The sequence below is a fragment of the Heterocephalus glaber genome, unplaced genomic scaffold (genome assembly GCF_053883595.1).
Source record: "Heterocephalus glaber isolate CG9 unplaced genomic scaffold, H.glaber_assembly_v1.0 deba00001673, whole genome shotgun sequence".
NCBI classification, from domain to species: domain Eukaryota; kingdom Metazoa; phylum Chordata; class Mammalia; order Rodentia; family Bathyergidae; genus Heterocephalus; species Heterocephalus glaber.
In genome coordinates this window covers 8126130-8152176 of record NW_028258410.1, presented here as the reverse complement: position 1 = coordinate 8152176, position 26047 = coordinate 8126130, and the positions used below count along the sequence as shown (strand labels likewise).

At 46.9% G+C, this 26047-nt stretch overlaps 2 protein-coding genes across 31 annotated transcripts in view; one reads left to right on the top strand and one right to left on the bottom strand.

Moving 5' to 3' along the window:
- Positions 1-16085, bottom strand: part of Dido1 (death inducer-obliterator 1) — a 53787-nt gene extending 37702 nt beyond the window's left edge. For 4 of the 10 annotated variants that reach the window (XM_004841031.4, XM_087197572.1, XM_013070815.3 and 1 more), the window contains exon 1: positions 15936-16085. The gene's annotated coding sequence lies outside the window, so the exon portion shown is untranslated. The other 6 variants (XM_004841034.4, XM_021255224.2, XM_021255225.2 and 3 more) reach the window with 2 other exon arrangements.
- Positions 16086-16181: 96 nt separating this feature from the next.
- Gid8 (GID complex subunit 8 homolog) overlaps positions 16182-26047 on the top strand; it is a 29883-nt gene continuing 20017 nt past the window's right edge. For 19 of the 21 annotated variants that reach the window (XM_087197605.1, XM_087197602.1, XM_087197600.1 and 16 more), the window contains exons 1-7: positions 16187-16380; positions 16801-16973; positions 19240-19369; positions 20346-20542; positions 20967-21164; positions 21962-23405; positions 23713-23850. In XM_087197605.1, coding sequence (XP_087053731.1) covers positions 19252-19369; positions 20346-20542; positions 20967-21164; positions 21962-22135 — 687 coding nt within the window. In that variant the 5' untranslated portion in view covers positions 16187-16380; positions 16801-16973; positions 19240-19251 and the 3' untranslated portion in view covers positions 22136-23405; positions 23713-23850. Of the gene's footprint in view, positions 16455-16800; positions 16974-19239; positions 19370-20345; positions 20543-20966; positions 21165-21961; positions 23406-23712; positions 23851-26047 lie in introns of all 21 variants that reach the window. The other 2 variants (XM_087197603.1, XM_087197601.1) reach the window with 2 other exon arrangements.

The window sequence follows — 26047 nt, the reverse complement described above, 5'->3', positions numbered from 1 at the left end:
GTCCACATGCCTGCAAATGTCAACTCAGAGGAAAAGGCTATCCTGCTAGACTATTGTAGAAAGTTTTGATTTCTTAGCTCCAGAGACAGTTTTGGGGACCTCAAGGGGATCATGGAACCCTCTTGGAGAATTTTGGCTGCTATCTCCACTAGTTTAAGAATACACTGGACATGCCCAAAGCATATCCATCCATCCTAATACCATTTGTGCTGCACATCAAGAGACTTGCAATACTTCCTCTACAATAACCTTCAGATTCCCTGACTCAGCTGCCAGAGTGAATTTATAAAAAACTAAGTAAAACATATCCTCCAAAAATTTCAGTTATATATTATTTTTAAAAACTTTTAAGTATTAGCCCACTTGCTGCACAAGCCCAAGGACCCGACGAGTTCGATCCCCAGTACCAAAAAAACCCCCCCAAAAAACCTTTTAAGTATTAGTGATACATAACTTTACAATCTCTATACATTTGAAAGTTTAGCTGCTACTATTCTAACTCTGATGGAAGTAAAGTAATAGAATCACACCCATTTAAAGATGTTTGGTTCCAGAAACTTAAGACTAACAGTTTTGGTTTTTTTAAATGGTACTGGGGATTGAACCTAAAGCCTTGCTCATTCTAGGGAGGCACTGTACCACTAAGCTACATCCACAGCTCCCTCTTTTCTTTTAAGGCAGGGTCTTGATAAGCTGCCTTGTGGATCCTGCCTCAAGCTCCTGAGTAGCTGGGAATATAGTATGTACCACCACACCCAGATGACACTAAGTTCTTAGTGATCAGTCTCTGATATACTTTAAAATACAACCATAATTAAGTTCCTATACTCATGCCATGGGCAACCTTAGGAAAACAGCCATAATGTCTGTAACTGCACATTCTGCCCCATTTGGTGGCAAAACATGATTTTTCAAACAAATTTTCCCCTGAAACTATTAAAAACTAATAATATGCCTAGTATTTTGTTGTTGCTGTTGTTACCAGGGATCGAACTCAGGACCTTGCACTTGTGAGGCAGGCGAGGCACTGCTGAGCTAAATCCCTGGCCCTACCTAGAGTTTTTAAGACAATCTCCTGAAATGGTAAAAACGTTGTACACTGTTGCCTTCAGCAGTAGCTGCTTGTGGCCCACAGGATACCTGCCACAGGCTTTTCTGCTCTTCCTGGAGACCCCAGGTCTGCCACCACAGAAAGGTTTAATCCAGAAGGGAAATGGAGACCCAACTTTTCATTTATTTTAGTATCTACACAGAATGTGACTCAACTATGCAAACTGCATTTAAATCCTTTAGATGTCAATTCAAAGTTTTGCTATTTAACAAATCAATCCTTAAAATTATTTCAATGAAACAATGGTGTTATACAGCACCTTTCTCACGAGGAAAATACAGGAGAAAAAAACCTAACAACCCCATTTGTTCTAAACTTCTTAGGTCTTAATGCTTGTGAGGATTAAGCTTAACTGTTAACTTGACTGGCCTGGGAGCCCAGTGAGGAATTAGTAAAGCTCATTTCTGGGTGTTTATGGGTGGCTCAGAGAAACTTTCCACTGGAGTCTATATCTAGTCTCTTTCCCTCCGGGGCTCTTCGGTGCTCTGCTCCCAGTCACCATAAACTATGTGGCTTTGCTCTACCATGCCCTTCCACCATGATGTTTCTGCCTTGGGGCCAGCTACCATGGACTGAAACCTCTGTGAGTATAAGCCAAATGAACTTCCTTCAAGGTGTGGGGATCATGTACTTTGTCCAGCATTGAGAAAGCCCAATTTATAGACTGATTTATAGATATAGATTTATGTATCAATTTATAGATAGCTGGAGACAAAAAGCCAAACTTGTTAGAGGAAAAACACCTGTGGACTGATGACTTAGCTAGGCCCCATGTGAGGCCTCCAAACTCAAATCTCCTAAGTGACCACCTATGCTAGGCTCTCCTGTCTCTTCCATATCATCCCAAAGATGCCAAGATCCTGAGTCAGGGTGATGATTACCCTTAATGGAAAGTCACCTCTGAGGCTCAGGAATCACTGCTGTATTCAGGTAGTTGTGCTCATCAGGAAATACGATGTTCCTAATGTGTTTCTGGGCAGGCTGACTAGGCACACATGCCTATGGGCTCATGAAGGATCCCCTCATAGACATTTCTAGGACAACTCTGCAAGCAAAATGTAGAGTTTCTGGGTCCTGTAGCTGTTAGTAATTCTGATCATCCAGGAGTCTCCCTCCCACTTCCCTACTTGCCATCCTATGCTTTTATGTCCACTTTGTATGGGCTCCAAGCGTGTTGGTCATCTGCTTAAATCCCTGTCCCTCTTAGCACCTAGGAACTTGTCCCTTTCTGTTCTCCTTGGATGGCTCCATCACAGACCTGAACCCATCTATAGCCCCAGATGCAAGCTACTCTCACCCCTTGTCTGGCCTGTTTTCACAGCTTCGATGGTTGGAATCCAGTGAGATTCTATGATACATGAAAGCACACTGGAGTAAATATAAAGTGCCAGTTTATTCACCCAATTCCAGGGCCATTCTCATGCTAGAACTCCCATGAAAGGCCACAGAAGGAACCCTGGCCTCATCCTGAACTTCTTGATACTGGCAATGCCCATTATCAAAACCTCGTGCCACTTTGAGGACTTGGGAACACCATCTTCACTGGTAGCAGCAACTCACACTTATCCTATACTTTTCCCAAAAGATAATTTGGTTACGCCCATAAACACAGTTCAAAGACACTGCCTACTCTTCATAAAGGTGATCTACTTTCTAGGTATTTAGTCAACTACTTTTTTAAACTCTCACATTTTCAACAATTACAAAGTATTTTTTGTTTTGTTTTTGGTATCAGGGATCGAACTCAGGTCCTTGCGCTTGCGAGGCAGGCGGTGGAACCACTGAGCTAAATCCCCAGCCCTCTACAAAGTATTTCTAAACATTATTGAGAGCAGTGGTTCTCAAAGAGCGGTCCAAAACACTTTCAGGTCCCCAGATTAAAGCTATCTGCACAACACTCAGACATTATGTGCCCTCTTCACTATCAGTTCTGAGAATTTTCCAGAAGCTAAATGATAGTACCACTTGAAGTGGGAGCAGATGTGAGAATCCAGCTGTTGTCAGTTAATTCACACAGATTTGTAAAAACAAAGAGTTACCTTCTTTGTGTTATTTAGACTTGGAATGTAATTTCCATAAAATATCCATGTGAACATGTAAGGGTTTATTTTAAGTGTAAGTATTTGAAATGAATAAAAACTTTAAATGACTTCATGTCAACATGGTAGCAACTGATATACCCTAAACAAAAGTCTTTTGGGGGGATCCAGGAGTTTTCAGGAGTCTAAAGAGGTCCTGAGTTCTTTTTGCAATTCGCTGGCATTTGGTCAAGAAGGAGTGTACCAAAGATGTGACCTGAAAAGGCTGCCCCTCAGTGTGCCCTTTTCATCCAGTCAGGACTCCGAGGACAGTAACGGGAATTGCTTCAGTGCTGGATTTTTCCAGCAGCCCCTGCCTTTCTCCTTCAGTTTCACCTGATTACTCAGGGAGAGGGCTTTTGATGACTGCCACCTAGGTTCTAGTTTCTCATAAGCATTTGCTCTTGAGGTGAAGCTGAACTGAATTTTACGAACCCTCAGGATCTGGGCCACAGCCTAAAGGACCTTCAAAACTCAAAAGTCAGGAATTAACCCTGTACTTCAGCAGGAATCTCCCTTCCTTCCCTGGTCGTAGTGGAGGTCAGTTTTTGTTTGTTGCTGGGTATGGGGGTTTAAATGGAAAAGTTCCAAGCTTAAGACAAAGGAGCTGTGGCATAAATATAGCAGATTTTCTTGTTTCAACCTTTTTTTTTTTTTTTTTTTTGATACCAGCGATGGAACTTGGGGCCCTGCACTTTTGAGACTGAGCTAAATCCCCGGCCCTTCTTGTTTCAACTTTTACAGATATATGCATAGTTGCATTTGATAGTCAGTGCTGTTTAAGAAACAACTTCCTGGAACTCCTCATTACAGCATGGGTGAGAACAAGGAAGGAAAAAAGATATTTCACTACTGAAGAGAAAAACACTTTCTTTTGTTGTAAAAGAGAAAACACTATTGTTTTTAAATTTTAATCTTACACATTCAGAGTCCTAGGCTCTGCCTAAGCTTCTCCATGGGGACGAAGGTCCAAAGCCTCTCAGGGAACAAGTCCTCTTCGTGCAGACTGGGCCCGGGTCTTGTCCCTGCAGCCAGCAATGCCCATCCCCCAGCACCTCAGCAAGACCCTCATCCACTAGACAGGAAGGGATCCTTGGTGAGCAGACAGGCAGGGGCTCGGTCCACTTGTGAGAAGGCAGGTTTTAGGCTCCCAATCCCAGCTGCAAGCACACTGGCAAATTCACTGGGCTGCACTTTCCTATTTGTGAGATGGGGACAATGCCTGTTTCCTAAAAGGTTTTCTGAAACAATATCCAGTGGAGCACCAAATGCAATGTCACTCACCAAAATGACAGCACCTGCTTGTCCGTAAGGATGTGGGGGTTATTTACGAAATGCCCCTTAAGCACTCGGCACAGGCAACTGAGCAAGTTTCAGGCCTGTTTTCAGAGAAGATAGGACTGCTTCCCTTCTACTTAACACAAACATATGAGGGTGTGCAAAGGAAGCTTTCCCAAAAAGTGACAAATTGAACACAAACTAATGTTCATCAGATGACAAGCTTAAAAAAATATCCACACAATGGAATCCAATAAGCCCTATACTAAAGGATGGTGCATCTCAACATTCAGTGCCATGAGAGTTCCACAACATGAGTTGAGGAGTGATGACAACCAACCTACAGTGGCCAGCCAACACACAGTTGTGTTTACATCAACTGCTGTAATGCAGGGCTCCTTTCTGGTGTTTTTACTTTCTATTTTTACACATGGTTTAAACTTCCTATATACGTTATCTTTGCAATGAAAACACACTAAAGTTACCTTCACCTTGGAAAAAAATGATTAATCTTTTTTATAAAGGTATATTAAATCTCTTATCAGCATTTAAAAACAGAACCCCAGCACCCAAGTCTGACACCTAAAGAGAAATAAAAGTATCTGCTCTATAAATTACATACAAGATAATTATTGCCTAGTAATAAGTTGTATAGTCATGGCTATAGATTTCTTAAAAATTATGTACAACTTGGGCCAGGAATTTAGCTCAGTGGTTCCGGCGCCTGCCTCGAAACCGCAAGGTCCTGAGTTTGATCCCCAGTACCAAAAAAAAAAAAAAAATTATGTATAACTAACTATTCAATTTCCTTCATCGGCTTCTCAAAATTACTACTCAAAGTAAAATGAGGCCTGGGCAACATGGACTGTCTCACAGACAAGCACTACAGTTAGACAAAATGAGCTCAATTTCTTTGTTTTGACCACCCCCCCCTTTCCTGATGAGCATGTTGACTGACTGTTAATCATATACTGTTTGTAACTGAATTAGGATACATCATTTGATACCAACCATTACATAGCCATGAGACCCTACCATTTAAATAAGAAATTCAAAAAGGAGATTCTTTAACAGAAAACTTGAATGGACTTAATGGTCCACCAGCCATATGAAAAATAGGGCCCTGGACACGGGTCATAGGGCAGGGACGCAAGGGCAACAAGAGCAAGCCGGTAAACACGTTCACCTTTCCTCTTCAAGAGTCAAATGGAAGTTACATGGCATCAATGGGCAGGTTTAAAACACAAGGTAAAACATCTCCTATCAGAAACATTAATGAAAAGCAATCCTTTGGCTACAATGCACAAACCTCCAGGGAATTAGTACGCTAAGGCCTAGAAAGCCGGTACCAACAACAAAACCTGACAAAGAAAATGTGAGGCAAAGTCCCAATCAAATACCACAGGAAGAAAACTCCACTTTGCCTTCAAGGCCCACCGGAACCATACCGAGCAAGGCAAGCGCTAGTAAGCCCCAACGCATCAGGATGCAAAGCGCGGGCCATGCGTACTAATGCGGACGCCAATTTATGCCCCCTTTCCTCATCAAACCACAACTCCTTTGCCTGAATTTAAACAAATATTAGTAAGGGGAAACTTTTGGTAGAAAATCAGAAAAAAATCCAAGATAAAGAGGGCAAAAGAGACTGTTCGGGGTAACACCTGCGGCTGTAATTCTCACTCTGGGGCTGGGTCTTCCCCCCACAACCTTCACAGGAGTATCTTCGCTGGGTTTAAAAAGCGAAAACAATGACCCAGTCACACTGACACTCTGGACTCTAAGTTCGGCTGAAGAGCTTGAGGCTTAGGACGGGCGTTAGCAAAATGGACTTCAAGAGGGGCTGGGGGTGCGCCTCCCCAGGAGCCCGGGCGCCTGCCTTGACCCGCTCTGCGGCGGACGGCGAGGCGGCTCGGGCACACGCGGCCCTGCCCGCGCAGCGTCGCGGCTCCGAGCCACCTCTCCACGCCGGGGCTGGGGGCAGACACTACACGAACGCGGCCGCCCAACTCGAGCTCTCGGCCTAGGGCGCCGACGCCAGGGCCAGCCGCCGCCCCCCACCTCAAGAACGCCAGGCCGCACCCGCCGACTCGCGGCCGCCATCTTCTTGGCGGGAGTGGCGGTGCGCGGACTCGGATCCCATCGAGAGGGCTCAAAGTCGGCCCCGCCCCGCTCCCCAGTACGGCCCGCGCGGCGCCCGCCCCTCTGCCGCGCTCCAGAGCACTCACCGCGGGCCGCCAGGGTCCCGCAGCCATTTCCTGAGCCGCAGCGGGGCTAGGGCGGTTGGCCGCGCGACGGGCGGAGGCAAGTGAAACGCCGCTGGCTAGAGCGGCGCCCTCGCCCGGCTGGCGGAGGCCAGCCACCGAGCTGGCGAGAGCCTAGAGCGGCAGTCTGAGAAGGAGCGGGAAGGTCTGGAACTGACGGCAAGCCGGCGTGCCCCGCCCCGCGCATGCTCCCGTCGCCCACACCTTTGCCCAGGGCGTATTTTCAGAGTCCGCTTTGCCCCGCGCTTAAACCTGACTGCTTCTCGCGTCGCGGCCAAGGATTCCCTGAGGTTAATGCCAGGGATGGAGTCCTCGAGAGGATTCCTCGGAACAGTCCGGGCAGAGGATAGGCGACCCCCGGGGTCCGCTACAGGGACTGCACGCTGGCCGCGCTGCACATCTAAATGCTTCGCGCCGGTGGTGCTGGCACTCCCTGGTGAACCTGCGTCAGAGGCGGGGGCGAAGAGCATCCGAAGGAACGCCCTAGGGTTCCCTTCTGCAGGCCGCACTTTTCACTCCCTTCTTCCGCGTCAGGCATACGCGAAGCAGCGAGGGGCGTCCAGCCGTCAGGGTCCCCCTAGATCTTAGACTACTCCGCGCTAGAAACGAAGCTTCCCCACCACCTCCGCTCCCCACTCAGAACTACCGAACGCAATCTCTGGGCGCGTGTGTGCAGTAGGGAGTGGGGGCTCAAGACAAGCCAGCTGCCCCGCCGCGATCCCCAGTCCCCACCGGGGTGGGGACCACTAGACATTTACTACCTAGGGCCACTAAGAGTAAGGTCTGGTCGGTATACGACATTCTGTCGGGCTTTCCTTAAGTTTGCTCAGCGGTAACCAGTGTGACGCCATGGACATTGGCCACTTGCCCTGAGCAGACGGGTTTTGCCCATTACTTGCCTCTACAGTCCCCTGCTTCTGCATCTGAGCACGACATGTTTCTTGGAGAAGGAATCCTCTGGCCTCTGGTCTTGGCCCTTCTCCAAGAGCAAAGAGGTGTCCAGCCAATTTGTACCCAGAGACCGCTGATGCTTCCATCAATGCACGGGGGGGGGGGGGGGGGGACTAGGGCAGATGTGCTTTCTAATCAACACATCCCAAGACCACAAGGCCTACCAGCTTCAAAGAACGTAGCTGTGGAATCTGGAAGGAAGAAGCCTCCCTCCCTTACTGCGCCCTCCAGGTGAAGAGGGAGGGTTCTGCCCTCAGATGTGTAGTGGGGAGTTTAGCATCCAGAGAGAAGGGGCTGAGACCAGCTTGAACAGGCAGTGGGGTTCACCGGGAAGGGAAGACTTGAGTAAGCAGGCCTCCCTGCAAAGGGCATTCTAGATGGAGCTGATATGGGGGTGCCCCTGCCTAGTTCTTTTAGCTAAGGATTTTTCCCTGATGCTGGGTATTGAACCCAAGATCTCACACTTACCAGGCAAGCACTCTACCTTAGAGCTACCCCAGTCCTCAGGATCGTAAAATGAAGATTTTTAAAAAACCCTGTGGTGCAGTTTCAAGCTGGGCATTCAGAGATAAAGGAACAGAAGATGGGGGGGCGGGGGGTGGCAAGAGAGAAGCACAGAAAATGCACACACAGCAGAGGGAAGGGAAAAGCAGAACCCCAGAGTTACTGAGAGCTCACTGGTTCACCCAGCCAGGGGGAAAACTTGCTTCCCGGTCTGACCCCTCCCCTCCAGAGTCCCCACTGGGCTCCTCCAGGGGAAGGAGGCTCAGCTCTAGGCTGCTTGCTTACAAGGCAACAGTTCCTGTAGGGGCTCATCCCCGTTCACCTGCTGTCATTCCTCCTGGCAGCAGCCAAGATACCTTAAAAGTGAAACCTAGGGCCCGGGATTTAGCTCAGCGGTTCCGAAATGCCCCAATCTACAAACAAAACAAAACCCCCATGGGGGGAGGGTGGCAGCCCGAGCCCTGGAGTTCGGAACGCGTAGGGCGAGAACTCCACAGCCTTTTAAAAACTTCCGGCCCCGGGGCCGGGGAGGTTTCGCCGCCTGCTGCGCAAGCTCAAGGACCCAAGTTCGATCCCGGTACCAAAAAAAACCCCTGCCGGCCCCAATGGCGGATCCCAAATGAAAACGCAGCTGCAGAAGCAGCGGGCGGCTGGTCCGGCCGGTCCGGTAAAGGTCTAGCAGGGGAGGGCGTGGCGCGGAGAAAAGGAGCACTGGAGCAACTCGGCTGAGACTGGAGCGCCCTCTCGGCCCCTCCTTCCAGGCCTCCTCGCAGTTCGCCCAGCCGGGCGCCTTGGAACTCGCCAGGTGGCAGGGACAGCGCCCGAAGGGCTCCTCTCACGCGGTCAGGCCCCGGACTCCCTGAGGGGCCTGCTCTCGCTTAGTCCCGCAGCCTGGTCGCCTGGCTCAGTGCTCTGAATCAAACAGTGCTTGTAGAATCAAACAGGTTCGCCGACCAGTAATGGCAAGATATGACCCAGCTTTCCCCTCGGGTAGAATGCGGATTCCCAGGGAAAGTCGAGAGCAGCAGCCCCTCCGTATTGCCAGGCAAGACTGAGTCAAGCCCTCCCATCCACGGATATCAAAGTCCTTGGATCCTCTGCTCTTATATAAAATAACGGTTCAGTATCTGCATAGAACCCACGCCCACCCTCCCATAACCTTTCAGAGGACTTACAATACAAACACAATGTAAATGCTATGCAAACAGATATTTCACTGTTGTTTAGAAAAGAACCACAAGAAAATGTTTGTACACACTCAGTAGGGACGATTTTTTTTTTTCCTTTTCTGATTTTTGTTTTTTCTGACTTTTCCTTTTGTTGAGAGTCTTGACTACGGAGTTCAGGCTGGCCTCCGACTCACAGAGATCCTATTTGTGGCTCCCATGTGCTGGAATTACAGGTGTTCACCACCATGCTTGGCTATTCCAAGTATTTTCCAAAAGAAGCAGAACATATGAAAATGGAGGACTCCATTTTATTTTCTTACTGCTAAAAAAAGCTTAAACGTTACTTTGTTTTTGAGAAAATGATGAAGACCAGCTAACTTTACTTTCATTTGTCTGTTTTGCCATACTGGGGATCAAATCCAGTACCTAAAGCATGCCTGGCAAGGGCTCTACCACTGAACCACACTCCCAGCCTCAAACGTTAACTTAGACGAATCCACTTTTAAGGACAGTCAACTCACAGTCAGACTGGCTACTGCTTCTCAAAGCTAAATGGAGCAAAGCACCTGTCTTTGGTTCCCCTCTCAAGAAAAGAGGTTACTGATCACAGCCAAGGCAAAACCGGTACTTGTGTACCACTGAGTCACAGCACTATCAGAAAAGGCAACTTCAAGGATATTACTGGGTTTGGTTGAATGCGGTTTTGATAAAACCAACTGTCACAGTGACACAGTGCACAGATGTAGTGAGTACAGTAAGGGAACCAGCAGCATGGAAAAAAGAAAAAAAAAAACTTAAGGAAAAACTTGGCAGTAGAAAGTTAACTTTGTGCTCCAGCCCCAAAGCCCTACACAAAGTCAGGTGCTGCATGTAATGCTGTCTACTGTTCAAAGGAGCAACTGAGAATCTCCACTTGGTTTTCTAGGCAAAATAGAAAAGGAAAAGGCAATGGATGGGAGAAGGGAATCACCTCCATCGGTGCCATACACAATAACGTACACACACTGAATACGTGTAACTGGCATTTGAACAACACTACTTGTGCTGTGACTTTTAATTAGAAAAGGAAGAACTGGATCTTTGGACGTGTTAGCCTCTAGGTTACTCAAGACAAGGCAGCAATGGGCTCACAACATCTACAAACAAGGCAAAAAGAACTACACTTCGGACAGGGAACTGAGTCCAGATCTGTTATTCTCAGTTCTACCATTTTCTCCTTACAGACAGTATAACAGTATTTTTATATGCCCTACTATAATAAACTCTTTAAGTTTTATCTCAACAAGAACACATTAATACCGAACTGTACTTATTACTCCTACCTGATAATGTTTTGTGGTACTCTTAAAGTTTTCAAGTTCAGTGAAAAGTAAATAAAGTCAACTTCAAAAGAAAGCAGTATTTTAATAAGTAAAAGGCATAAAAATCTCTATTTCCTATCTGATTGGTTTTATTTCTTAACAGTCTTTAAAGGATGCATCAAGTAAGAAAGCCAAAAAAATAATGCCTTTCAGAGCATAACAGAAAAGCAGTTTAAGAATAAGACATTTGCTCTTACAGGGTCATGACATCAGAGTATGGAACAGAGAAAAAGGGAAAAGCAAATTCACAACGCACTGGGTTGCTAGGCCTCCTGGGAGCACAGGAGAAACGGGCTGGACTTCCCAAAACAAGGCGACCAACTCTGAAACAGGCAGGGTATACCATTCCTAAGCCTTCCACACAACCAATGCCCCTGGAGCGTGGGGCTCAGGGACACCATAGACTACACTTGCACAAGCTACATGGAGCGGTCTTTTTTTCTCAAATGAAAATGCAGCACTTGAAAAGTGAAAGAGACTTTTTGAAGTCAGGTCTAAACAGTGATCTTCCAGAATTAGGATTTTTCTGGAATGGTGAAACAGGTAGAGGATCCCTAATGTAAAACCTAGAATGCTTCGAACTTTCTGAGCTCAGACATGAAATCCCACAGGTGACCTCATGAGATGGATCACCACATGGAACCACACTAAAAATATGATATAAAATTACCTTTAGGTATATATGAAACTTAAATGAACTTTGTGTGTAGATTTGGTTTCCTTCCCCAGAATATGTCATTATATAAGTGCAAACATTCCAAAATCTGGAAACACTTCTGGTCCTAAGCATTTTGGAAGAGGGACATTCAACCCGTAGTGGACAAATTAATCCATGTTCTTGCTTAGCTATAAAAAAGGTGAAGTGAAAAAGGAGTCTATTTGAAAGAAATACCAGCAGGAAGAAAAGAGGCTCAGCTACAGGGGCATCAAAAGGACATCTAAAAGGGAAGTTCAGTTTTTATTTGGAATTTCAACCAAAGGCATGTCCATAAATTACCCCTCCTTTTTTTGTGGTTTTTTTTGAGACAGAGTCTTGCTATGCAGTCCAGGCTGGCCTTGAACTCAGTAGTAGCCTATGATGGCCCAAATTCCTGGTTCTCCTGCCTCAGCCTCCCTCAGAGTGTTCGGTTTACAGGCGTGTGCCACCACGCCTGGCTAAATGGCCCCTCCTATACCAGAATCTTTTTGAGCTCCAAACTGAACCAACTGCTTCTAAAATTCAGAAACTGATGTGTCCACAGGAGAAATAAGATCTATATAAATCTGCCTATGGGAGGTGGGAAACCAGCGATAGTGCCTTTTATGATTGTGCAGAGAAATGTTAAACAAACAAAGGTTTCTGTCCTTCCCATAAAAAAAAAAAAGCATTTAAAGAATAAATGTAGAGAAAAAAAAGTGGAGCCAGGGTGGAACTCAGGGGCAGAGCATGTGCAAGGCCCTGGGTTCCACCCCTAGCACTGCAAAAACCAAACCAAACCAAAATAAAAACAAAGTAAACGTGTGAGGGTTTTAAAAAAAAGATAAAGAGCAAAGGAAACAAAATCTGCCTTGTCTCCACTCAGGGCTTCTACCTCCAGTCACTAATTTATGCAAAAACACACCTTTAGACACATACAGATACAGCTATGCACACAGCATCTGTGTCAAGTGTATTTATTTTTTTGTTAATTTTAAATAAAAAGATCAAATCCTAATCCAGTAAGTGTATGTCAAATCCTGACCAGCTAGGTCTGAAGGGCATACTCAAACTCAGTATGAAACCATACATGTGTGTTGCCTGGGTAAATGAAGCAACTGCTACTTAAAATGGCATCTGTTTGGACTTTTCTACTGGTCCTAGCAGGACTGTACCACCTCCCCACTGTTTCAGCCAACAGGCTGGACCCAGTTTGTGTCCCGACATCAGCTGGAGTTAAAGGTCAAAAAGAAAAAACAAAAATATTACTCTTACCCAGTCAACAAAATTTATCAGCAGAACTAAGTAACAATACAATTCTCCCAACATCTTCACTAGGAAACTTAAGGATGATAAAAAGCTAAGACAATGAAGATTGGCATATAGATATTTACTACCTGTTTGTGCTAATGACTGAGCAGCAAGAAATAATGTATTTGTAAATTATCCTGAAAAATCAGGAGATTTGCTTGGCTAAATCTCTTTAAAAGTCAGGACACTGAAGTATAGAGGTTCATCTTTTGGATTTGGAGAGTAAAACAAAGCCATCTGCCAAAATAATGTGGTTCTGTAAAACATGGCTGATGCACTGTTATTTCCACATTCTGTAATTTTTTTGGTACTGGGGATTGAACTCGGGTCCTTACGCTTGCGCAGCAGGCGGCGAAACCACTGAGCTAAATCCCCAGCCTGTTATTTCCACATTCTATAATTCGAGAATTGGAAGCATTCTATATTTTATTCTCAAAATGCTCTTCTCTTTTAAAAAACTCATTAGCTCTTTTAAGACATATACTCTTAATACCACACTTTCAAAATGAAACAACTTTTCAGGTTCAAAGCCAGACTTTGGCTTGTTGAACCTCTGATTACCTGGTGGCCCCCCCAGACGTGGGCGGGAGGGGGGGAGTTCCCTCTACCACAGGCCCATCTCCTGCACAGGGGAGCTTAGCCAGTTGACAAACCATTAGGCCGACATCTTGGTCAACCTGGAGACTGCTCCCAATGGTAACCAACGTGGCCTGTCCCTGGACCCACTCATCTCTTTTCTCCTGTCTTTGCTGCAAACACCCTCCAAGGAGACCTCATGCACATCTGGCTGTGGTTACCTTTATTTCTATCCGGATCAGGATCCATACATTCACCAGTTCCTGACACCCTCATTTGTCTGTCTCAAATGCACTTAAAACCTAATGCATACAAAAATGAGCTCACAATTTCTGACCTGCCCCCCAAATCCAGATCCTTCACTGGTGTTCCCTATTTAGTGGATGATCCCTCTCTATAAATCCAAATGCACAGGCTAGAGGCCTAGAAATGGTCCTTGACTTCCTCAGTCACCTCACCTGTCACATCAGTTTCATGTGATCACTTCTCTCCACATCTATTGCATAGCCCTAGGTATCTTCACCTCACTCCTACTCATAGCAACTGAACCCTTCTCATTCTTACTATGTCACTCGACTCCCTGGTGTCACCAACAACTCAAGTGCCAGTTTTGCGGACTGCTCCCTGAACCTTCCTGCTGGGACAACACCAATAACCACAGCTTCTTGAAACTCTATACCCTAACACTTTGGGGAGAGCCTTCTAAGTCCCTGGCTCTCTCTAGGGCTCTCTGACCACTTCTCTGTTGCTTCAATAGGCAACCTCTTTCTTAGCAACTGTACACTGCCATTCTTCTGAGCTCTAGACTTAAGCCACTCCTTATCTCTGTATCTCTCTAAATGTATTTATCAACTCTCAGTTTCAGCTCTGATCTTTACTTTGAGGTTTAGATGCATCCCATAGCACCTCAAATTCAACATGGCCCACACAGAATTCATTATCTTTCTCTCCCATTGATCTACCTCCTTTTTCATTATGATCATTCCCCTCAGTAAATGCCACCACTTGACCATCCAGGCTCCACATCTGAGCATGGTTCTGGATTTCGCTCCTGTAACTCCCTCATGGTCTGCCCACTTCCCACCTAAGTGGAGGTCTCCTCCTGCTGCTTCTGGTTAAGGCCCTCAGTACTGTTCACTCATTTATTTCTTCATCTACTCAACAAATTTTATCAGGCTCCTACTGGGTGCTGGATGACTCAGCTATAACCAGGTTTGTCCTTTCCCTCATGAAGCTTACACTTTTATGGTCAATCACACCTTACTATTAGGCATCAGTGACAAGGGATAGGGTGCAAAGAGCTATAAAGGTAGAGTTTTAGATACTGGGTGAGCACAAGGAAAAGCACTAAAATCCAGCTCTGTTTAGGGAATATTTACCAAAGAAGCTACAACTATTGAGCAGCTGAGGAAAGTGTCTTATACAGGGCTCACCATGTTAGGCCCAGAGACAAGAATACTTGGTGAATGGAGGGTTACAGAAGCTAAAAGTGGTTGGAATAGACAAAATGAGAGCATAAGAGGTGAGACTCCAGTTACACTCATGTTAAGCAGGCAACTGGAGTCCCTGAAGGGTGTCAAAAGGACAGAGATGTGAGATGCTTTATGGGGAGCTGGCAAGACTTCTAGGAGAAACATGGGTTAGGAAGACCCTGTGGCAACCCAAGGAATAGACTATGACCTCAAGGATGGGAAATACTAAACACATGCCAGTTTCTAGGCAGGATTAGAAGGAATGATAAGGTGCTGCTAACCTCTCTTGAGAGTAAATCATTCTCTCTCCTTAAGGCACTGGTTCAAACTTTCCCCTTGGGAGGCTCCTTGCACACTTTCTGAGTTGATATAAAACAATTTTTGTACTGCTAAGCACTACAAAAGATGTCACTACTGACTGCATTGCATCTGTGTTTTAAACAGGCTATGTGTCAGATCTTTGGACCTGCAGCTTTAACTCATTCAAATAATGGAAAATGTCCACCGCCAGTCGTCACTGTCCAACCTGCCCGCCTACTGAACTTACTTTTTGTGAAGCAAAGTCTGACCTCGCTTTCTGAAGATTCAGTTTACTTTTAAGCAATCACACTAAACCATCTCACCCCAATTTCTACACATTTCTTCCCGAAGTATTTTTAAATTTTTTAACATTACAACACACTATACAATGACGGAGTTTGCATTCATCTCAAGCATCCAGACAATAACCAGCAAATAAATACGCAAATATCTATTTATCACCTCCTTCCCGGCCCCCCTCCTGCTCCGTCCAGCACCCTCAGCCCTGAGCATACTGACGGCCACCAGGACCCGCTCCGGTGCAGGAGTCTCCCCGGTGAGCGTCTCGGACAGGGATCCCCTCCACGAGCACCTTGGGGCAGAGGTCTCCCTGTCCTTTCTCGAGCGTGGCCGAGGGATGCGTCACTCTGATTACTGCTCTGGCCTCGAGTGAAGACTCGATGGGTATCTTCCGCCAAGCAAACCTGGAGGAATTTGCTCGCCCACGGAAGGGCGAGCTCTCGCCCGACGGCCTTCCCTAGGCCTCTGCGACGCGAAACTGGCAGGCCGCCAGCCAGGGGACGCCCTTCACGTCTCAGGCATCAGCACCTTCCCGCCCCGTCTCATCCCTTCTGGCCTCACAAAAACGACGCTAAAAGAGCTGGGACCTCTTTGCTTCGGCTTTAGTCTAGACGTCGCCATCCAAGCACGAACGCTCCGCCCTGCAACACCTCCACAACCGCCATCTTGCCCAAAAGCAGCCGACTTCCTTTGACTCTCGCGCCAACCCGTAGAACGAGGGCGCCGCCGGGGAGTGGTGCGCAAGAGCGGAAGTTTGAAACTCCAGCTTCCGGAGATCGCCTGGCCCGCCCCCTTGCAGGAGCGCTCTATTGGCTGCCGGATCGCGATCTTGTGATCTCGCGAGAAGCGGCTGAGGGACGGCCATCGGAGTGTCTGCCCTCTCGCTCCCCGCCCCGCCCCCGCTTAGACCGCGGTTTCTGCTTCCGCCTCCTTCTGCTTGGCGCCTGCCGCCGCCGCCCCTCCCCGGCCCCGGGAGCGGCCGCGGAGCCCCCGCCATCCATACCGCGTCGCGCGGGAGGCGGGATCAGCACGGTAAGATGGCCGCGGCAGGTCCCGAGTAGCTCAGTAGGACCGGGCGGCAGGCCAGGGTCTGGGAGTCCGAGACAGTAGGTTAGGGGTCGGAGCCCGGCGTCCGACCAGGCTGCCTGCGCTGCGGGTTGGGGGCGGGAGGTCGGAGGCCAGGGGTCTGAGGTCGGGAGCCGGGGCCGGAGGCCGGCGTCGAGCCGCGCTGCCTGCGCCGGGGTCTCACGGGTCAGAGGCATGAGCAGGAGTCCGGACTTGGGCTTCCCGCTGCCCTCTTCTGCCCGGAGCGGGCGGGCTTTTCTACTCGGGCGCGGGCTAGAGGCCAGTGTTTGCGGTTAGGGCGGGCGGCGGGCAGCGCAGGGTTAGTTATTGGAGGCTTGTATCTGTCTCTGTGACAATGATTTTTATAACAAAACTGCGTTAAAACAGACTGAACTGGAGGAGTTAAGTTACTGCTTGGAGTATTTGTCGCTGTTGACCGTATAACTGCTGAAGTGCGGGGCTGCCGCGTCCTCCAGAGAAACAGAAGTGCTTTGATAACTTCGCTTAGAGCACCGAATGGCGCCGGTGTAATTGCCAAATACACGTGATAACAGAAAAAGGTGCTTTGGGAGGGGGTGCTTTTCAGATCGGCCTTTCGATTATCTGTATTCTGTAAATTGAGTTGGATCCGGGTGAGTTCTGCAGCTGATCTGTGGCTACGGGGGAAGTATCTGTCCGGGGGAAGTATCTGTCCGTGTGAAAGCGCCGCCCATTTTTACCTCGTCTTCCTGTGGCCCTTCGGCAAAGTTTCTCCTTTTGATATCTCCAACTCTGTCTTATCTCTGAAGTTATTGGTGACCTCCAACTAATGTGCTCCCTTTTCTTTCCTTATCTCCACTCTTTCCCTAGGTGGTCTTGGTTGAACTCTAGGTTTTAAGTAACTTGTGTAGGGGTGGGGTGCCTAATTATTGTTCCCAGCGTTGGGCGCTTGGCCTGTCATCCAGATGCCTGACCTGCTCTGCTCCTCCAACCTGTTCTTCTCCCAGTCTTCCCTCCTTGTTTGTGGTCCCAGCCTCCAATACTGCAAGCTTGAAACCTCTGATCTCTGATTGTCCTCAGTTCTTCCCTTTCTTTTGTCCTTTCATACTAGGTCCAGAAGCAACCACTGACTGTGGCCACAGCTTCTTAATGTAGGGTGTTTCCAATTTCTTCTGCTTTCCTCTCTGGAGCATCACCTTGCTGGACTTGACTCAGTTCTTGCCACCCAACATTTATCCCATTGTCAGCCAGGAAGCCAGAGCCAACTTTAAATTTTTTTAATTTGTTGAATCAAATTAGCTCATATTGTGCTGGGTACAGATATCCACAACGGATACGTAAGTGACAGAGTTTGACAATAGACAGTGGTGCATCAGCACCCACCTCCAGACCCAGGCAGTGCTCCCAGAGCCTGGCACAGCTGCCCCCGTGACCCCCCCACCCCACCTCCTGCTCCTCCCACAGAGATTTCATGCCCTTACTTAAAAGTACAGAACAAAAACAGTTTTGTCACTGGTAGGTATTTATTGTTAAGGCACATAGTACATAGTTTGTCTTGTATTTGGGATGGGGGACTAAGCATTAACAGGAAGAGACTTTTCATTTTGTGCCCTTTGAAAATACCTACATTTTCTATATTTGTTCTTTAAAAACTCATGGCAGGGCTGGGGATTTAGCTCAGTGGTTCCGGCGCCTGCCTTGCAAGCACAAGGTCCCGAGTTCGATCCCCGGTACCAAATGAAAATAAAAACTCATGGCACACTTGGGCCTCTGCTTTAACCTCAGCATCATTTTGTGAGTCATCCATGTGATTTTGTGCGATTTCATTCATTTCTAACTGCTTTATTAAATTTCGTTGTGTGATCACAACCACAGTCACGTCTCACATCTGAGTGTCTCTGAAACCAAAAGCCTATTTGGTGACAAAACTTGACTTAATAAAGTCTAATATCCTCCCTTCCACTTAGTGCAAATCCAAACATATTTCACTGAAGAAATAATAACCCTGATTATGGAGTGCTGGCCCAAGCTCTAGAGAGACAGTTATAGAATATATAGGAATGTTTGCCATATCACCTGTGCACAGTCTGAAAAGTTCTGAACACTGGAACCTACCTGTCCAAGAGTTTGGGACATAGGTTCTGTATGCCACAGTTCTTTTGTCTATGCTTTTGTTGCATGAACATTGGCATGAGTGGCTTGCATAATTTTTGTCCATCCAAAGAGTTCTTGTGTGAGCAGAGTTGTTGTGTTTTTTGCACTCTGATAAGTTTTTCTAGGATGTAGATTTAGCAGGACTGGAATTGCTGAGTTGTGAGGGGCAGCATGTGCAGCTTTACAAAGAACACTTGACACCTGGTCTTCTGTAACACTTGGCATTGTCAAGCTCCTTAATTTCTGTCAGTCTGATGACAGGATTGCCTCCGTTATCAAATGTCATAGCTTGCACTTGAGCTTTTAACTCTGCACTGGCTGCCTTTTGCACTCAGCCTGGAACTGTAATGCCTCCTTCTATTTGTAAGCCTTTCTCATTCTAATTCTAGCCAGCCTCTTGCCCGCTTCATTCTGAGGTTCTTTGTCACATATCCTACACGGTTGGGGTGCAGGCAGCCAGCCTTGCTGGTGTTCCCTAAACATACATTTGGGTCTCAGGCCTTTTGTGCTGTTTTCAAGATTAAAAATATTTCCCTCCCACTTCTATTTTAATTGTTGCAATACATAATATTTACATTCATTTAGGGGTATTGGTACATATATAGTCCCTCACTTCTAACTAAACTGGCTGTATTTTTTGAAGTGAACATGATGAGTATGAAATTCTCAACCAATTATTGTATTTTCTTTTAGAAATAAATCAGAATGAGTTATGCAGAAAAGCCCGATGAAATCACAAAAGATGAGTGGATGGAAAAGCTCAATAACTTACATGTCCAGCGGGCAGACATGAATCGACTCATCATGAACTATCTGGTCACAGGTAATGGCTTACTAGAAAGAATCCGCTGCTTGAACAAAATTCTTCCTTTTTGTCCAAGTGGTGCTTTACTGCTGAAGCTAGATGGCAAAGTTACAACAATGCTAATTTGACAGATTTGTCAATTGTCATATTAAAGAGAAACCTTTCTAGCGATAAAGTAATTATCCCAAGACCCTGAACCCTAATCAAGATCACTGAGACTTCTGAAATACATTTAGAGACCAAATAATTTCTGTCTTCTGGCCAGACTGGTGAAGTGTACTGGCCTATTTCCAGGTGAGCCCACCCCAAAAGAGGGAAGGGGAAAGGCAGGAATGTGTGGAAGGAAGCAGCTGTCTCCCTTCTTCTATTGAGAGGAAGGTCCTTGTTGTCTCTGGTGAGAAAATGTAGGTATTTTCAAGGGCACAAAATGAAAAGTCTCCTGTTAATGCATAGTCCCCCATCCCAAATTAATGTGTTAAAATTTTTTAGAAAGGTGATGAGGAAGGCTAGGCCAGTAGTTGTGGCAGGAGGAGGGGCATATATGCTTGCTTTGATGTTGGAGAGAATCACAGGCTTATGCTGAGCTCAGGAGTCACTGGGTCACTGCAGTTGAAGCCCAGGGAGGCGCAGCAGCCCTGTGAAGGCACATCTAGCTTGTCTGCTTCATCTGGAGCCAGACCTCAGCTCTGGCATCCAGGCCTGTAATCCCGGTCTTCTTCAAGACACTCACACTGACACTGCCTTAGCAGTCCTTCTAACCTCTGGCTGGTAGTTTAGGGCCATTTGGATGGAGCAGAAAGGAATAAAGTACAGTCTTCCTGTTCCTGCGCTTTAAGGGCTTACCTTGTTTGTAAATCACAGACAGTAATGCAAGTTTCTAAGAAAGAGGTTGATATCAGAGTATTTCTGAAGGCAGTTTTGCTTTCTAGAGATACAAAAGCTGCAGTAATTCTCTGCTACCTTTCCTAGCAGTGAAGATGGTTTTCATTTTTAGAGGGCTTTAAGGAAGCAGCCGAAAAATTTCGAATGGAATCTGGAATTGAACCAAGTGTGGATCTAGAAACACTTGATGAACGGATCAAGATTCGGGAGATGATTCTGAAGGGTCAGATTCAAGAGGCCATTGCCTTGATCAACAGCCTCCATCCAGAGCTCCTGGACACAAACCGGTATCTTTACTTTCATCTGCAGGTGAGTCTCAGCAGAGTAGTCTGGTGTGGATACCTCACAAAGACGGTTTGCAATGATTCAGAAATAAGCAGGCTAATTTGCATTAATAGACTTGTTTTAGTTTGTATGTCGACAGGATTTGAGTTCTCTGCTGTTTTATGTATTTTAGAAGCTGTTGTTTAAATGCAAATATAATAACTTGGAACTTGGAGATAGAAAAGTTTCTTCTTTGGGTTATACTTTTTTTTTTTTTTTTTGCAGTGCCAGGGATAGAGCCCAGGGCCTTGTGCATGCTAGGCAGGCAAGTGCTCCATCACTGAGCTGAGATCTCCAGTCCCATGCAGTGCACTGGTGACTGGAACCAAGTGTTTGGTATTGCTGACCATGCGCAGTGCCACTCACCTGGTGTGTGCCGCCTAAGCTTCTCTGTCTTTGCCATTGCCAGCAACAGCATTTGATTGAGCTGATCCGCCAGCGTGAGACTGAGGCGGCACTGGAGTTTGCCCAGACACAGCTGGCAGAGCAGGGCGAGGAAAGCAGAGAGTGCCTCACGGAGATGGAGCGCACACTGGCCTTGCTGGCTTTTGACAGCCCCGAGGAGTCACCCTTCGGAGACCTTCTCCACATGATGCAGAGGCAAAAGGTAGAGCTCAAAAAAAGGAATAGGTTTTTTTTCACCCTTCATAAGCGTTCAGAGTGGGATTTCCAAGAGGATGCCAGGTTTGCTACATTTGTGGCTTGGGGTGAGACATGGCTTCTGGGCTTGTGGCTTTACAGTTTGACAGCGGCGGCGCCTTCCTAAATTTTACTCTTTTTTTTTTTTTGTCACACTAGGAGCAGCAGAGTTGAGACCACTAGTACCCAAACCCTTTGCAAATTTGTTTTAATTATCTTAACATTCTTCCTGTTTGGAAACCCTTAGGAAACAGGTGTCTTAAGTGTCTTTCATGTTTGCTTCTGAAACTTTCTCTTCTCGCTGCTGCTCCTGTGTCCAGCCGAGTGTGACATCTGTTGCTTGCCCAGACACAGGTCCCCTCTCCCACATGCCAGCCCCCTCCTCTCGGAGGCTCTGCTTTGGAAGATCTGCCTGCCCTTGAAGGCCCCTCGGGTGTTTCCTAGAAGCTTGGCAGGAGGGAACCTGCACTGCCCGCCGCGCTGCCCTTGGCGCTCTGCAGACCCCTCTGCACTGTGTTCTCGAGGCTCCCGGCATCTAACCCACCTTGAGGCTGCATTGACATTTGCTGATCAGACTCTAGAAACTGTGCCCCCTGAGGGTTGCGTTTGGTACCCCTAACGTGGCTCACAGTCAGGAGCTTAATGTTCAAGTGAATAATAAGCTTCTTGTGCTAACTGGTTTCCAAGAGCATAAAATGTATATTAGTAATAGACTGCTGTTCTCTATGTGTGTGGCTGTCTTTATGGGATGTATTTATTTTCCAGGTGTGGAGTGAAGTTAACCAAGCTGTTCTAGATTATGAGAATCGTGAGTCAACACCCAAGCTGGCAAAATTACTGAAACTACTACTTTGGGCTCAGAACGAGCTGGACCAGAAGAAAGTAAAATATCCCAAAATGACAGACCTCAGCAAGGGTGTGATTGAGGAGCCCAAGTAGAGCTGGTGCAGGCAGACCCTGGCACTGCCGTGATGGCACAGGACTCACCTCCCCTCGGACTGTGACAGAAAGACTTTCCCTGCAGTAGAGAACCCTTCACCCCTTTGTACTTTTCTTTTTGACCCAGAATCTTTTTTTAAAGGGAATGTGTCCCTTTTAAATGCTGGCAAACCCACGGGAAAGACACTTTAGGAGTCTGAGCGGTCTGTGCACTGTGGTACATCCTCAGGATTTCAACACGTTGCTGGCTACTGTCCCAGTGCTCCTGGTGTTTCTGACCCCTGCAGGTTTACCTTGTCATTGAGTGCTGCATTATTAGGGAATATTGGTTAACTTAAGGCTCCCATTCAGAGCACATGAAGAGCACTGATCATTCTTTTGCTTTGTTAGCTCGCAGGCAGGCAGGATGTTTGTTAATTCTCCTCAGTCCTGTCCAGCCTTTATTTTCAGTGTTTCCTTACCCCTTGTTTTTCATTTATTTTTTGTTTTGTTTTTCATAGGAAAAAAATATATAAATTTGTAAATCCTAACTCAAAGATGACTTTTGTGCGAGGGTCTTGAGTTTGACTTGTTTTTCCCTTTTGGTCCGAGCTGTGTGGCTTTTGGGGAGATGTGTGTGTGAGGGGTGGGGCTGTGTGGTTTTTAATTTTTTAAATATATACTTTGGTGCTGTATGTGAAGAGAGACTTGTTTATAGTAGACCAGTGAACCATCTCGTAGGCATATTTGTTGGAAATAAAGGTTTCTCTTTGATTTCAAGAATGACCAAAATGGCCTCTAAAAAGCTCTCCATCATCTCTGGCAACCTCTGGTTCATGGCTTCCTCTCCCTGTGCTCACACAGTGACACCAATGTCCCTGCCGCTGGACAGGCCACTTTGCCCAGTCCATGTGTTCAGGAGTGCCGTTGGTGACAGGTAGCCCTGGTGCTGGTGATGACACTGTCTCAGAGGGACTGGGCCTTCACCCTTGCTGACCTGCACTTCAGCTTAGCGGGGTGGTTTCTCTCAGCCCCATTCAAACGCCCCACTTCTTTATTCCTCTTTGGTGGAAGGCAGGAGGGAATGCCCTGGCAAGGTGCAGTGTGACAAACAGGTCAGTGCCCTCGGTGATGAGTTCAGAGTTCAGAGTGCAAATGTATTTGGATTCCTGGCAACAGCCTGTGCATGGAGAACCTTGCTGGAGCAGTGCTGAAAGCTGGCGTTTTGGGTGGTCACAATTTTGGGGCTATGATTCAGTTGTCCCCCTACTGAGTCCTGATGCTGGCAAGGGTATTCTGGGGCCTGCCCGAGAGCAGTGTCGTTAGGGCTGAGCTGGGAATCTGCTTGTTCTGAGCTCGAGTAGACTGAGACATTCTGACCAGCAAAGTGAGGCTGGGTGCGATCAGCTGGCGGGTGCCTGGGCTGCTCGGGTGATGTGCCGTCTCGCTCACGCCCCTGCTTCCTTGGACACTGCTTGCTGTTCAGTGTCTGTTGGGCGGGTCTCTTCCCTTACTTGGAGCCTGGTGAGGTTTCCTGGCTCTTTGCTGCCATCTTCAGTGGTAAGTCTTTACTTTGACCTAGCTACTTTCTGTTACAGACACAGTGAAACTGGTGCAGTCATTACGAACCACTCCACCTCCGGACTGACCCTTCACCTGCCCCTGTGGTTTGAGGGGTCCAGAAGAGCTGCCTTGACCTGCTACACACAGCGGGCATCAGCGGGCATCATCTTCAGGTGTGGCTGACCTTTGGAATTATTTCTTCCCTTAGGTTTGAGAGTAAAAATAAGTTAGAGGGAAAGGGAGTTTTATAGAGGAAATGCAGTAACACTTTGGAAGGCTGAGACAGGAAGATCATGAGTTTGAGCTTAGCATGGGAAACTTAGTGAGACCGAGTCTCAAAAAGTTAAAAAAAAGAAAAGCTGGAAATCTAGCTCAGTGTGAAGGCTCTGGGTTCAGTCCACAGTACTATAAAAGCAAAGCAAAGAAACCTCCGCATTTGTGGAACAGCACCAGGCCGTCAGCATGTTGTCATCTTCATGTGTGTGTAAGATCGTTCCTGTGGGTTGAGGATGCATAACCACTTTGACATGTTCTTGTAGTTAGGAGGCATGTGAGGTGGATAGGGATGGGAAGTCCTCTGTGGGGTCATCTGGATACTACTGGGGCATGAATGGGGCCTGGCACACGCATGAAATATTAAGTGGTGGTGGCATTTTACTTATCAGTTCAGTCAGAGCAGCAAAGATCACCGTACCGCGCATCTGAGATGGAGGATTTCAGGTGTCACAGTCTGTCCCCTGACCTCAGAGACTGCCCCCGCCCCCCCAAGAGCACTTTACAGACTTTCCCCACTTACCCCATGCTGCAGTCTTCAGCTTCTGCGCAAGCAAATGAAGTAAAGCTGCTGTGGGATGGTGAATGTTTGGGTTTTCTTCTTTGGCTCATTTGTGTCTTACAGTTGAAATATCATACAGTTGAAATGTAGTTATATTTTATACACTTGATCTTAGCCAAAAGGCTGAGAAGCGATTGTAGTTATATTTTATAAAGTAGCTTTATTCTTCTTACACCTTTTGCTGGAAAGTGCCTTACATACATGAAATTTAAGAATATTCTAGTATTCTTCTGTATCACAAGGCTGTATGAGGAAAAATCTCTAGTTTGGAACTTTCTGAAGCATGGGAATTACAGCAGAATAAATGAGAACTTTTTTTGCACTTGAATTATTTCTGGGTTCTAGAAGAGGCAGACAGTGGCTGGGGCTGATGTGTGAGGCCAGAGTCTGTAGCACAGAGCGATGGTCTGGTGGCCCTGAGTGCACAGAAACTGCAAGCCAGAGTCCACTGAGGCAGAGGGACAGCCTGGCACCTTCCTAAGGCGAGTCGATGTCTATGTCCTTCTTTCGGTGCCCTGTTAGCTTTGGCGAGTGAAGGAAGCAAGGTGTCAGGAGGGTTCTGGATATTTTATGATAAAGACACCAACATGTCTTCAGTGTAGTGGAGCAAGGTTGCCTTCTAGGTTGGTGCTGTGCAGGCAGTAAGAACAGAGGCCAAGTTAGAAGTGTCGAGTGAGCAGTGGCCTGTCTGAGGCTCGGTTACGAGCAGCAGGACACCACGCTGTGGCTGCAGCCTATTGTCACTAGCCATTGCTCATTGCTGCTTTGTTGACGGGTTTTATTTTGATGCCTTGGTTTTGTTTTTGCTATTGCTGCAGTGGGTACATCTTTGTTTCAGACGTGTATTACTTTTTCCAGATGTATAGGAAGTTGTCAGCAGTAGGTGTGTAAAGTCACAGCAGGCTAGAGTACTGTTGGGCGTATTTGCTTCTGTAATTCCAAGGAGGTGCTTGTGCCCCCTTTACCTAGTATCTTCCGAGAAATGGAGAGTAGTTGCTTTTGTTGCCTGTTCTTAACTTGATAGTAGAACTTTTCACGTTTTTTCTGGAATGCGCATCTCAGAGCTCTTTCTTTCCTTCCAGAAAGATACATTGATAAGAACATAGGAATCCCTCTGTAACACATGTTTTATTGCAAGTTGGTATATTATAATTGGAAAGGTAGAAGGAAACTTCCATTTCATGGAACTCTGGTTTGGTTTTGATCTGTTCCCACTCCAATATTATTTATATTTTTACTAGAAAATTTCCACCGCTGCCCGTTTCTCAGCTGACAGCTGCAGTTTCTAGGCCGGGGCTGAGGCAGCTGCAGGTGCCCTGGCCTGGTGGTTCTTTGCTTTTCAGCCTTTGCAGGAGAGGCTCAGACCGGCCGGGCCGCCTGATGGAGAAGCAGAGGAAGATGCCACTGGGCCGAGCAGTAGGAACCAGAACACAGTGTCCAAGCTTAGTGTTCGGTGTTGAAGCACGGAGCATCACTGTCCCTGTGTGACACTGACGTCTTAGGGGTGGTTGTGATCCCATTGTGCCTTAGCACAC